The sequence below is a fragment of the Cebus imitator genome, unplaced genomic scaffold, assembly GCF_001604975.1.
Source record: "Cebus imitator isolate Cc_AM_T3 unplaced genomic scaffold, Cebus_imitator-1.0 Scaffold26, whole genome shotgun sequence".
Taxonomy (NCBI): Eukaryota; Metazoa; Chordata; class Mammalia; order Primates; family Cebidae; genus Cebus; species Cebus imitator.
In genome coordinates, this window is record NW_016107341.1 from 10,354,459 (window position 1) to 10,366,779 (window position 12,321).

The 12,321-nt window shown below is 41.5% G+C and overlaps 1 protein-coding gene across 5 annotated transcripts in view; it reads right to left on the reverse strand.

The window, feature by feature from the left end:
* Positions 1–11,956, reverse strand: part of NAPEPLD (N-acyl phosphatidylethanolamine phospholipase D) — a 46,839-nt gene extending 34,883 nt beyond the window's left edge. The window contains exons 1-2 of one of the 5 annotated variants that reach the window (XM_017523047.2): positions 11,184–11,627; positions 10,819–10,849 (exon numbers count right to left, since the gene is read on the reverse strand). Coding sequence is in view for 2 of the 5 variants with exons in the window: in XM_017523044.2 (XP_017378533.1) it covers positions 11,656–11,876 (221 nt within the window). In the remaining 3 variants the exon portion in view is untranslated. Of the gene's footprint in view, positions 1–10,818; positions 10,850–11,183; positions 11,628–11,655 lie in introns of those variants that run through there. The other 4 variants (XM_017523044.2, XM_017523045.2, XM_017523048.2 and 1 more) reach the window with 4 other exon arrangements.
* Positions 11,957–12,321: the final 365 nt, after the last annotated feature.

Consider the following 12,321-nt stretch of genomic DNA (forward strand, 5'->3'; position numbering starts at 1 on the left):
TCTTATTGCCTAGGCTGGAGTGCAATGGCAGGATCTCAGCTCACTGCAACCTCCGCCTCCCAGGTTCACAAAATTCTCCTGCCTCAGCCTCCCGAGTAGCTGGGATTACAGGTGCCCGCCATTATGCCAGGGTAATTTTTGTACTTTTAGCAGAGATGGGGTTTCACCATGTTGGTTAGGCTGGTCTCAAACTCTTGACCTTGTGATCCGCCCACCTCGGCCTCCCAAAGTGCTGGGATTACAGGCATGAGCCACCGTGCCCAGCCCCAAATAAATACTTTTGAGAGGAAAGAATGCAAAACACAATTTGAATCTTTGGGATACATACACTCTATTAACAGACTTTAAGTCACCAAAATAAACACTCTAGAAGCTTTCTCTATAATAAGAGGTTTTCCCCATATGTAAGTAAGAAAGCAAAGCTTTCATTAGAACCAAAAACAATAAAACAAGAGAAACAGCTGACTTAAGAATAAAGCCCATTTATAAATACCTTTTATGTATGGCTGGAATCCTTAGAGTGATCAAAATTAAAATGTCACGTTATGGCAAATTTGGAAAACATGCATAAAATATTTATTGAAAAAACATAGTTATCACCTCTTTAATACCTTAAAAAATAATACCAAGCACAAAGTGCAGATTCATTTCTGGTATAATCCATTATACCTAAATGATATGCAGAAGTATTTAACTGAAAACGTCAGGCCAGGTGTGGTGGCGTACACCTATAGTCCCAGCTACTCACGAGGCTGAGGTGGGAGGACTGCTTGAGCCCAAGAGGTTGAGGCTGCAGTGAACTGTAATTGAGCCGCTGCACTCTGGCCTGGGTGACAGAGCAAGACTCTGTGTCAAAAAAATAAAAAAAGAAAAGAAAAAGAAAAAAGAAAAGGCTGGGGGAAGACGACATAGGAGGAACAGTAAGTTGATGCCTGTGGAACTTGAAAATGCATGCTAAATATGTCAGATGATCTTTTTTGTTTTTTGAGACAGTCTCGTTCTAGCACCAAGGCTGGAGTGCAGTGACATGACCTTGGCCCACTGCAACCCCCATCTCCCATGTTCAACCAATTCTCATGCCTCAGCCTCCTGAGTAGCTGGGATTACAGGCATGCACCACCACGCTTGGTTAATTTTTCTATTTTTAGTAGAGATGGGGTTTTACCATGTTGGCCAAGCTGATAGATAATCTTAAATGTTCATTTACTATTCTTGACCCAAGATTTGAACTAAAAAATGCTTCCAAAATGGGACTATTTTCTATCGACTGTCTCCATCTCATAATTAAGTATACGAAAAGAAAAACTTCCAATTTAAGGCATAACCTATGAAAGAAAGCAATGGAGAAACATGTCTTCGTAGCTCCTTGATAGAAAGGACAGAGAAACGGGGAAAAAGCACAATGTTCACTTCTTTCTGACTTCAGTTGGGTTCCAACTTTGACCCTAGTGAATTCTGTAGCCTTTAAAAAGTCACTTAACATCACTGAGACTCGCTTTCATTCATCTGTAAAATAAGAGGACTGGGCTGTACCTCTAAAGTCTCTCCACCTCTAAAATTCTAACAATCTCCGGTTGTACAAAAGAGCCAGCTCAGGCCACTAAAGAGCTGTCCTCTCTAACTGAGCCTTGGCCAACCCCTCCTATTTCCACTCCCTCAAATAAAATTCCCAGCTCAGGTCTGGCCAACTTCCCTAGGCTGGACTGGCAAGGGATAAGCAAAGTATTTCACCGGAGAACAGCAAAGTTATCTACTGGAAGAAAGTGCAATTTCACAGATTTATCAGTTAGACCAGGAGGCTATTCAGAGCATAGACATATAAATCTGATACAAATAGCCATTAGACTTTCAAACTTAAAAAGATTCCAGATATTATTTTAAGGGCTTCTACTTAAAGCATTTTAAAAGTAGCATTTAACAAACATTTGAATGTCTACTTTATCTAAGTCCTAGCTCTCCAGTTTGCTGTGGAAAATATGAACCTCTGACCTCCAGGGATTCCAAATCCATTAGGGGAAAAAATCATAAGAAACCATAATAAATTGTGGCTTAGTATCACGTTTACAGACGTGTCGGCTCTGATTAATGAAAATGGTATAGGCTTTAGAATAAGGCATTTCCAAAACACACTGGCCAAATTCTCAAGATGGTGAGGAATACTTTTCCTTAGGTTCTGAGCGGTTCACACTGACCCCAACAGTCCTGTGATCCAACAGGTCAGAGATGTTGAAAAGACTCATAACTTGCTGAATTCAGCCAACAAGTTAAAAGGCCCTGATGTCAACAGAGAGGGTGATGGAAAGAAACGAAGTCACTAGAGAGGTCACTTGAACCTGTGATTCACTTACAGATGAATTTTGCAAAGGGGCAGATATGTTATCCTGCCTGCAATGTCATGTGTGGTCCATCCTCTGTGAGAAAAAGGTAAATGACAAAAAATAAACCAGTCAGACTTTTACAGAGTAACAAGGCCCAGGACACAAGTATATGAGACCCTGTTCAGCCATCTCCTCAGTCTTCAGTACACTATAAATAACAGGGTCAGAGTGAGGCTGGAGACATCCCAAAAGGTTAACTAATACAATCTTGAGGTTCAAAGGGACTTTAAGATCCCTCAGTTCAATTCAGTAGCCTGTGTTTAAGAATAGCAGGGAGTATGGAGCAAATTATAAAAGCATATTAAAAATGAACGTAATTAAAATATACTTGAATGGGTTATCAGGAAAAACCACATTACCAGAAAATGGGGCAAAAGAAATTAAAAACATCTTAAAATATATGCTTCCCAACTTTGCCCCTTGTCTTCCTAAGCTTCAGTTTCATAATTATTAACCCAGTCTCTGGCACACAGTACATAGTAAGCCCTCAATAACTGTAAGCCACTGTTTTATTAGGCTATGAACACTGTTTTAATAACAGTAGGATATACATGCATACCATTTTTCCATTTCTACACTAATGGGATAGGGGAGCTGAGGGAAATGGCATGAATAAACTGAAACAGAATAAACTCTGGAATGTGTTTTTGTTCTTATATTTGAGTAAGAGAAGGCCTGGTCTTGGAATTCACAGAACTCCTAATACAAAACAGGATTCCTATCTGACCTCATAGTTCCTTGTGAACTCACCAACACTCCTGGAATCACCAGAAGGTTCTCATCAGCTCAGAAGACTCATTGATAGAATCCTGGTTCTGAAAACAATAATCTACCAGCCTCCCTTTGTCTCCCTTCACTGGTCCCAGGAACAGAAGCTGCAAACTCATGACACTAATAGTAGCCACATCCAGACTCAGCACTTTTCCCAGGGCTTGCAGCCCCAGTTAAACAGATTCTTTTGCTCAAAGGAAAAATTTCCCACAATGGGAGCTGGCAAAACAGGCAACCAAGTTTCCCCTAAAGCATTTCAGTATTCTTGCTTCCCTTACTCTTAAGAGTTCCTCCCATCTGCTTTTTCCATGGCCAAAACAGGTTTTCAAGAAAGGATCTGATCTCCAGTATGTCACTGATGAGGAACAAAGTGCAAATCCTCCCTAGATCATTTCCAGTTCACAGGGGCACAAGGCCTTAAACCTCAAATGTACATCAGAATTACCTGTGGAGCTTTTTAAACTACACCTAAGGCTACTGAACCAAAATGTCAGGTAGGGAAGTTTCTAGGTAATTTTTAAAAGTCTTGTGGGTGATTCTGATATAAAGGCAGGGTTCAGAGCCACTGCTTTAAATCATTAGTCATTTGTCACAAAGTAAGACAAGCATTTAAGAAGGATCAAAGGGATTTTCTGGTATGTCAGAATTTATGCTAGCCTGGCAGCTGCCTACCATGAAGCCCACTCTTATTTCCTATGTAGCACTCTAAGTTAGAGAGGCAGGATCATACTGAAACTGCTATACAGTACTAGGAATGGAAAGAATAACTATTTTGCTAGGTAGAAAGTTTAATAGGGGCTGCTAGGCATGATGGCTCATGCCTGTAATCCCAGCACTTTGGGAAGCTGAAGCAGGTGGATCATTTGAGGTCAGGAGTTCGAGACCAGCCTGGCCAAAATGGCGGAAATCCATCTTTACTAAAAATACAAAAATTAGCCAGGCATGCTGGCAGGCACCTGTAATCCCAGCTACTCAGGAGGCTGAAGTGGAAGAATCACTTAAGCCCTGGAGGTGGAGGTTGCAGTGACTCAAGATCATGCCATTGCATTCCAACATAGGCGACAGAGCTAGACTCTTTCTCAGAAAAAAAGGTTTGGCCAGTTATGGTGGCTCTCACCTATAATTCCAACACTTTGGGAGGCCAAGGCGGGTGGATCACCTGAGGTCAGGAGTACGAAACCAGCCTGGCCAACATGGTGAAATCCCATCTCTACTACAAATACAAAAATTAGCTGGGCGTGGTGGGGCACGTCTGTAATCCCAGCAACTCAGGAGGTTGAGGCAGGAGAATCACCTGAACCAGGGAGGTGAAGGTTGCAGTGAGCCAAGATTGTGCCACTGCACTGCAGCTTGGGCAACAGAGAAAAAGAAAGTTTGATAGGGCAAGGCTTGTACTCAATCCAACTGAGTCACAAATGTGACTCTGTGCCCCCAGGAAGCCAAGTCAACACAAAGGAAATATAATCAGTAATGATTCACATTGTCTGTAATAACAAAAAGCCCCCTGTATACAATGAGTGCATAATATTTATGGAATGAATAAATGAAAAACACAGAGCTTAAATTTCTAATCACTCTTCATTGGGATATAGTTATTTTTAAAAGATCTCCCGCTAGGAGTCAAATAATGAAGCAAAAGTGACCAGAAGACAGAGACAAAAGTTAACAGCAGGGATCTGTTAAAACCGGCCAGGTACAGGGGCTCATATCCGTAATCCCAACACATTGGGAGGCCAAGGTAGTCCGACCACTTGAGCCCCGGAGTTCAAGACCACTCTATCTCTACAAACACACACACACACATATACACATACACACACACACACACACACACACACACACACCCAACACTAGCCAGGTGTGGTGGGTTGAGGTAGGAGGATTGCTTGAAACTAAGAGGTCAAGGCTGTAGTGAGCCATGATAGTTCCACTGCACTCCAGCCTGGTGACAGAGCAAGAGCTTGTCTAAAAATAAATAATAAAGACATAAAATAAATAAATAAAAATGGAAAAGAATTGGGGAATAATTGAGTAGTTAAATTATATAGTGGTAAAGTGGTAGCACAGTGGTAAAGATGAAAAAATGCCTACCATAAAATCTAGCCTTCTTTCATCTGTCATGTGACTAGAAAAACAAAAAAATCTTCTCTTCCTTTTCTTCTCAGTAACAGAACCCGTTTTACTTAGGGTAACGATGAACCAGCTAAATGATGGCAATTCCCAGCCTTCTAGCTAGGGATAGCCATGTTGGTGACCCTTTGACCAATGTGATACAAGACTCTTATGGTGCTTCCAGGAGTCTCCTTAACAGAAAGAGAGGCATTCTTCTCGATTTGTCCTGCATCTGGCTACCTGGAGCCATCGTGAGCCAGGAGGGTGCAGGCCACATCCTAGGAATGGCATTGAGGAGAGCCAGAAGAACTTCAGGGCCCATCATACAAAGCCTGAACTGTCCAACTTTGGACTTCTTTCATGTATGGGAAAAACATATTTGAGCAATCTTTCAAACCACAGCAAAGAAATCCTAACTGATACAATTACTGTAACTGGGAGGTTTAGGTTCAGGGGAGCTATGAAAACACTAATGGTAACAAATGGCCAAAATACAGCTTTCCTAATCCATATGTGAATGCCTTGATCAACACACTGCAGCCTTGAACTCCTGGCCTCAAGCAATCCTCCCGCCTTGGTGTGCTAAAGTACTGGGATTACAGACATGAGCCACTGCACCTGGCCCATTTATCATTTATTAAGCATTTACTATGTACCAAGAACTTTGGATAATTATCATCCTCAGGCTATAGGTGATGTAAAAGAGGATCACAGAGTCTAATAGCTTGCATAAAGTAATAAAATTGGTAACAATTAACTCTAGGGATCAAACCCAAGTTGACCAGATGCCAAGGCCCATGCTCTTTCTACTAATCACGTTGAATCTACGAGGAAAATTCAATAAATTTACCTTGAGTAAACACCTAGGTTCTAAAGTTAGTAGCATTTAGCAAACAGTTGTGGTCTCACTGACAAGGCTTGCCTTTTATTTATTTATTTATTTATTTATTTTTGGCTTTCAACAAAGTTTTCTTTCCTTTTTCAAAGTAAAAGGTACTTGGAAGATGCTCAATAAATACTAGTTTTCTTATAACTATAATTGCCCCTTTAATTTTACATGAAGAAGGTTTCAAATGCTGTAACTTTAATTGCTCAATTTTTCTTCTTCTTTTTTTTTTTTTTGGGACAGAGTCTCACTCTATTGCCCAGGCTGGAGCACAATGGCACAATCTCTGCTCACTGCAACCTCCACCTCCTAAGTTCAAGAGATTCTCCTGCCTCAGCTTCCCTAGTAGCTGAGATTACAGGCATCTGCCACCACACCAAGCTAATTTTTGCATTTTTGGTAGAGACATGGTTTCACCATGCTGGCAAGGCTGGTCTCGAACTCTCAACCTCAGGCAATCCACCTGCCTCGGCCTCCCAAAGTGCTGGGACTACAGGCATGAGCCACTGCACCTGGCCTTATTCCTCAATTTTTCTAATTTACAGTTACATTGATAAGAAACATCAAGAAATAATTGGCTCTATATTTTAGTCACATAAACAGAAAATATACATGGTACCTTGAAGACATTTCCTTTGCTTTCAAAAGGTGAGTTTATACAGCATAAAACCACCTAGCATTTTATCTTTCAAGCTGGGGAGAATGGCTAATCAAGTCCCATAAAGAGACACTGTCAGGTGGGAGGACCAACACACCTGGTTTGCCTGAGGATTTCCCAGTGTTAACATTTAAAGTCCTGCATCTAGGCCACACGTGGTGGCTCAAGTCTGTAATCCCAGCACTTTGGGAGGCTGAAGCGGGCAGATCATTGGAGGCCAGGAGTTCGAGACCAGCTTGGCCAACATGGTGAATCCCTGTCTCTACTAAAAATACAAAAATTAGCCAGGCATGGTAGTGCACGCCTGTAGTCCCAGCTATTCAGGAGGCCTAGCACAAGAATTGGTTGAACCCGGGAGGTGGAAGTTGCAATGGGCTGAGAACCTGTCACTGCACTCCAGCCTGGGTGACAGGGCGAGATTCTGTCTTTAAAAAAAAAAAAAAAAACAATTACTGCATCTTGGGAACTCCCTTGGTTCTGGGAAAACCTGGAGGGTGGATCATTCTATGCCTCAGGTTACCATATAAATGCATACTCATATCTTCAACAAAATTTATAAATGGATGGGCAGTTTAAACTAAATTGAAGGTGAAGATTATAAAATAAGATGTGGAGGTATCCAGGTGGCTAAGCAAAAAAAAAAAAAAAAAAAAAAAAAAAATATATATATATATATATATATAATGCTCTACATAATCAGGCTTAACTAAGACAACGTTGCTAAGAATACCCAAAAAGTTTATTAGATCAAATTCTTCATTCTGATGATATTCAATATGTGCACCAGTATTAGCATTCACCCAGCCAAAAAAACAGGCTTCAAACAGCACATGCACATTATATACAATGGATATTTAGTCTATATATAAAGTGAGACACTATATAAGGAAAGATTGAGAAAGGAATCAACTGTCAGCCAAGAATTGTAAAGTAATTCATATCTGTGAAATGGTGAAAAGCCTAATTTTGATGTTTCAGTTTTGAGGTAATCATGACAGGCTAAACTCCTGTGAAGGCAGAAATGAAAAATCTTCACGTTAAAGAGATTGGACCAGGTACATTCCCTCTAATGTCCCTTCCAACCTGAATATTCCATGACAGAAGTCATCACTTGTGTGATCCTTTTACCTAATAGGTAAAGCAAGTCAGGCCAGAGAGTTACATGACATTCCAAGAATCTAGCTCTGGCTGATGATGGCACCTGGACTATCTATCAGCCATGCTGTCGCCTTTATTATGCTTAGAAACACTTGGAACCAAAAGAGCATACAATCAGCACAGGAAGATAAATGACACATTTTATTTTATGTGGGGTATTTTACTTAGTTTGGGTTCAAGTTAAAAAAAAAAAAAAAAAAAAGAACTTGAGTCCAGAAACTCTTTATGCTTTCATTGGTTACTTTACCCATAAAATACCACAACATTCTGGAAAACACACACACACACACACACACGTTCACACTATATAGACAGCTGAGTTTACAGAGCTTTTCATGAGTTCTCTAAACAAACTAAAGGAACACACACAGTAACTTGAACAGGAAACATCTTTGTAATTGAAAGACCTTCAAAATACAGAAAATAACTACTTTCAAAACAAAGACTGCTGTCATCCAGCTGCCCTATTAAGATGTGACCAGTTTTGGCCGGGCGTGGTGGCTCATGCTTATAATCCAAGCACTTTGGAGGCCAAGGCGGGCGGATCACCTGAGGTGGGGAGTTTAAGACCAGCCTGACCAACATGGTGAAACCCCGTCTTTAAAAAAAAAAAAAAAAAAAAAAAAAAAAGATGTGACCAGTTTTAGCCGGGCATGGTGGCAAGCCTGTAATCCCAACTACTCGGAAGGCTGAGACACGAGAATCACCTGAACACAGGAGGCAGAGGTTGCAGTGAGCTGAGATTGCCCCATTGCACTCCAGCTTGGGTGACAGAGCGCAATTCTGTCTCAAAAAAAAAAAAAAATGTGAAAGCTTGGTGTTTCTTTATTCATTCTTGCAACTGAGAGAGATTACAAAAGCACACAGAAGTCTACAGGCATTCATTGTTCAATCAATATATTACTGTCCCTTAATCTGGGAAGATAACCAAATTAGATAAATACAAGAGTCTAAGCCTTCAAGGGGAAAAACGATTGCTCTAGGTAGCAGGCTCAAACTGAGATGCTTTTCAATCAAGATTTTGAATTATGCTGATCCATCTATATGCCAGACCTGTGCTTCCATAGCCAACAGCACTGACCATTCACAACCTGTTACCTAGAGACAGGGGTGCAATCTATGAGTGTGCTGCTGACCAATGCTTGCTCATCCACACCCCTCCACTTTCGATTCATTGGAATCCCAGTGTAATAAGAGTCTGCAGTGCATACATTCTGCTGAAGGCTGGGGCTGCTGAGCTAAGGGACCCTGGCCAAATCACCAAACTCTCCCAGGCTCTCAGTGTCCTATTTTTCTCATCTGTGGAACAGGGCTAATAATCTCACATATTTTGTCTACAAAATCAAACTCCATATGTATATACATATATTTAAAATACTTGAAAGAGCTTGGTAAATGATAAAGATGTAACACATTATTTAACCAGCTGAGCTGGCAGAAGACTATATCTCTAACATAAAACTGCCCCTGGGGATATATGAGTTCATATGTTACCTGTCTCCAAAGTCTGTTGGTAAAAATACTTAAATACACAATAAATGGTTATTAAATTCAAAAGACAAGTCAAGCAAAGTACTATAAATTATAGACAGAATTCTTCAGTGGTATAAGTGTTAGAATGATATATTACTTGAACCTTATGCTGGAAATCACATGGGTGATTTTTTTTAATGCCAGTTTTATGCATGCCCTCACAGGCCTCCAGAATAAAAGTACTCTTTAATGATTAATTATATACACAGTTAATTTCCCTAATAATACTTCCATGAAAACACTTTTTATGTGTATGCATTTCAATCTAAAAAGCCCAGATCAACAGTCCTTCAGCTATCACTATATTCTTATTTATAAAGCATAGAAAACAATGGAAAAACCCACTACATCCACAGCTATCCATCACTACAAAGAAAAAGCAGAATGAAACAACAAAATTAAAGGCAAATGCTGCTTTTCCAAACACAGACTAAATGTTCAAAAAAATTCCCTCAGTTTTCCAAACTCACAAATACTCAACGTAACATAATGTCCCTTTCGAACAAACACAAGGATGACTGTATCAACTCAAGCATAACCAAAACCCTGTGATGGAATGCTTATGCTAAAATGTTCTTCATATAGTTATAACTGGACTAATTTTAAAATTAGAATTTTGCAATATAGAATTTCTACAGTATAATTTGGAATTATGAGTGAAAATACGGATATGAGAAACACACTAAGTATTTTTATCTCTTGGAGACCTACCATAATTCTTGTAGCAGGAAAGCCTCCAGAATGTTAACAAAATAAAATCTCTGAAAATCCTGACTATATTTTCAGTTCACTTAATTTTAACCCCTCAATCTCTCTCTTAAGTATTTTAAATAAGTACTTTTACCCTAAATTTCTTCTTTAACAGATCTAGTATTTTCTTGCAACAAAAATCACACTATTGTGGGATATAGGTAATCTTTTCTTGTTAAAGATTACATAACTTTTTCTAAACGATGTCCATGTCTGCGGCTAATTCATAACCAATGTAACTGAAAATAGAAATGGAACTGTTAGAGATTTCCATTTTTTAACAAACATGGAAATTATTTCAGTTTGCTAAACTGCATCTCAGGAATGATTTACCGGACAAATTAATTATCCAGAATTATCAAGCAGCAAACATTTCATGCTAAGCCACAGTCAACCAGGTGAGTCAGTCATATAACATACATATATATAAAACAACCCACATTAAAGGCAAAGACAAGAACGAAATGACTTTCTAAAAGACTGTTAACTTTTCTCACTCCCTTAATATTTTCCAGGTTTAACTGAAGTATAATAAATGCATGAGATCCCAGAACTCATGGAAGAGTATTTACCTCAACTACCAGGACCATATAGAGTTCTAGCCTGAAAAAAATAAAATTAACAACAACAAAAACCTATCTGAATACGTGCTCTGAAAAGCCTGCAATAATATCCAATTTATAAGAAGCAAACAACCACAGAACAGAAAACTTAAGAAATCATAGCCTTCCACCACCCCTCCCCTACCTAGCCCCATTTTTTTTGCTCTTCCTTTCCATTCCATAGTTAAATAAGTACACTTATTCAAAATAAAAGGGAAGAAACCTGTTGGAATGGATTTTTAGAAGATAAATACTATAGATGAAGCAACAATAAGTTGCTCGGAGGAAGTTGTCGACCCATTTATTTACATACAACTAAAAGAAGATACACCCACATGTATTCCTATCAGTGAAGATGCAACCTGGTAATCTGCAGGGAAGATGGGATCTCAAACAAATCCCAGACAGCTATTCTCCCAAAGAGAAAAAATAATGCTGTGGCTCTTCACTCAGGCAGCTTCAGAGATGTAGGCTCCCCAATTCGCGAGGTGAGAAAATTTAAATGAAGCTCTATGGCTCACAAGTGCGGCATCTCGGGGGACGAGGAAGGGCTCGGGGACCGGGAAACCCACTCACAGCCCGCTCCACATCGCCGAAGAATCCCAAACCACCCCAGGCTCGAAAGTGCGGACTGCTCCGCCCAGAGACCCTGGAGGTAGCAGCGGAGACGCCACAGAGCACAGCGGTAGGGAGAAAACTGCCTCCGGAGAGGTCCCACAGCCACCGCAGAGTTCTAGGACACTCGGGATCCCGGTCCGCGGGCGCGCGGTAGAGGGGCGGGGTGAGAGCGCGGGGGCGCGGACTCACCTTGCGTTGGGGGTGGCCGGGCGCGCGCGCCGTCGCCGCTGCTGTTCCTCGGCTTCCGGCCGCTGAGGCCCCAGGCACAGCTCCGCGCCGCACACCGCCCCAGCGTAGCTGGAGGGGCCGCGGCGGCTAGTGCCCGGGTTCCCCCGCCGGGCCCGCCGCGCCAGTTCCGCCAAGGGCGCCAGCAGCTGCAGGCAGCGCTTCAGCGCTCGCCGCCTCGCCATTCTTGGGGCGAGTCGTCACCGGGTCACTTACTTATTGTGACCTTTGAATCTGACAACCGGGCCAGCGGCGGCCTCCCTCAGGCTGCCTCTCCAGCCCTTACCAAGATGGCCGCCCCCGTGGGTCGGGGCGCCGAAGCCATCTTGGTAAAGGAGGGGTCTTGGGGTCACGCTGCCTTCTTCGGGTCTTGTCTGCCCTGCCTGCCTCAGGAGTCAAACACTCTGCGGGAGCACTCCTAAGACCAAATTGGTTCCCCAACTTGTCCTAAGTCAGAGGCTGACTTTCAGATCGCATGAACACATTCCTGGACACCAGCCACAGCTACAAAAACTAAATGGGATCCTGCAGACCCATTGATGGACTCTCAACCAACTCAATCACAGTCAAGAAGCACTGGCACACTCACCGCCTATGGCGCTAGAAGCCTGGTAGCGAAGAAACTAAATT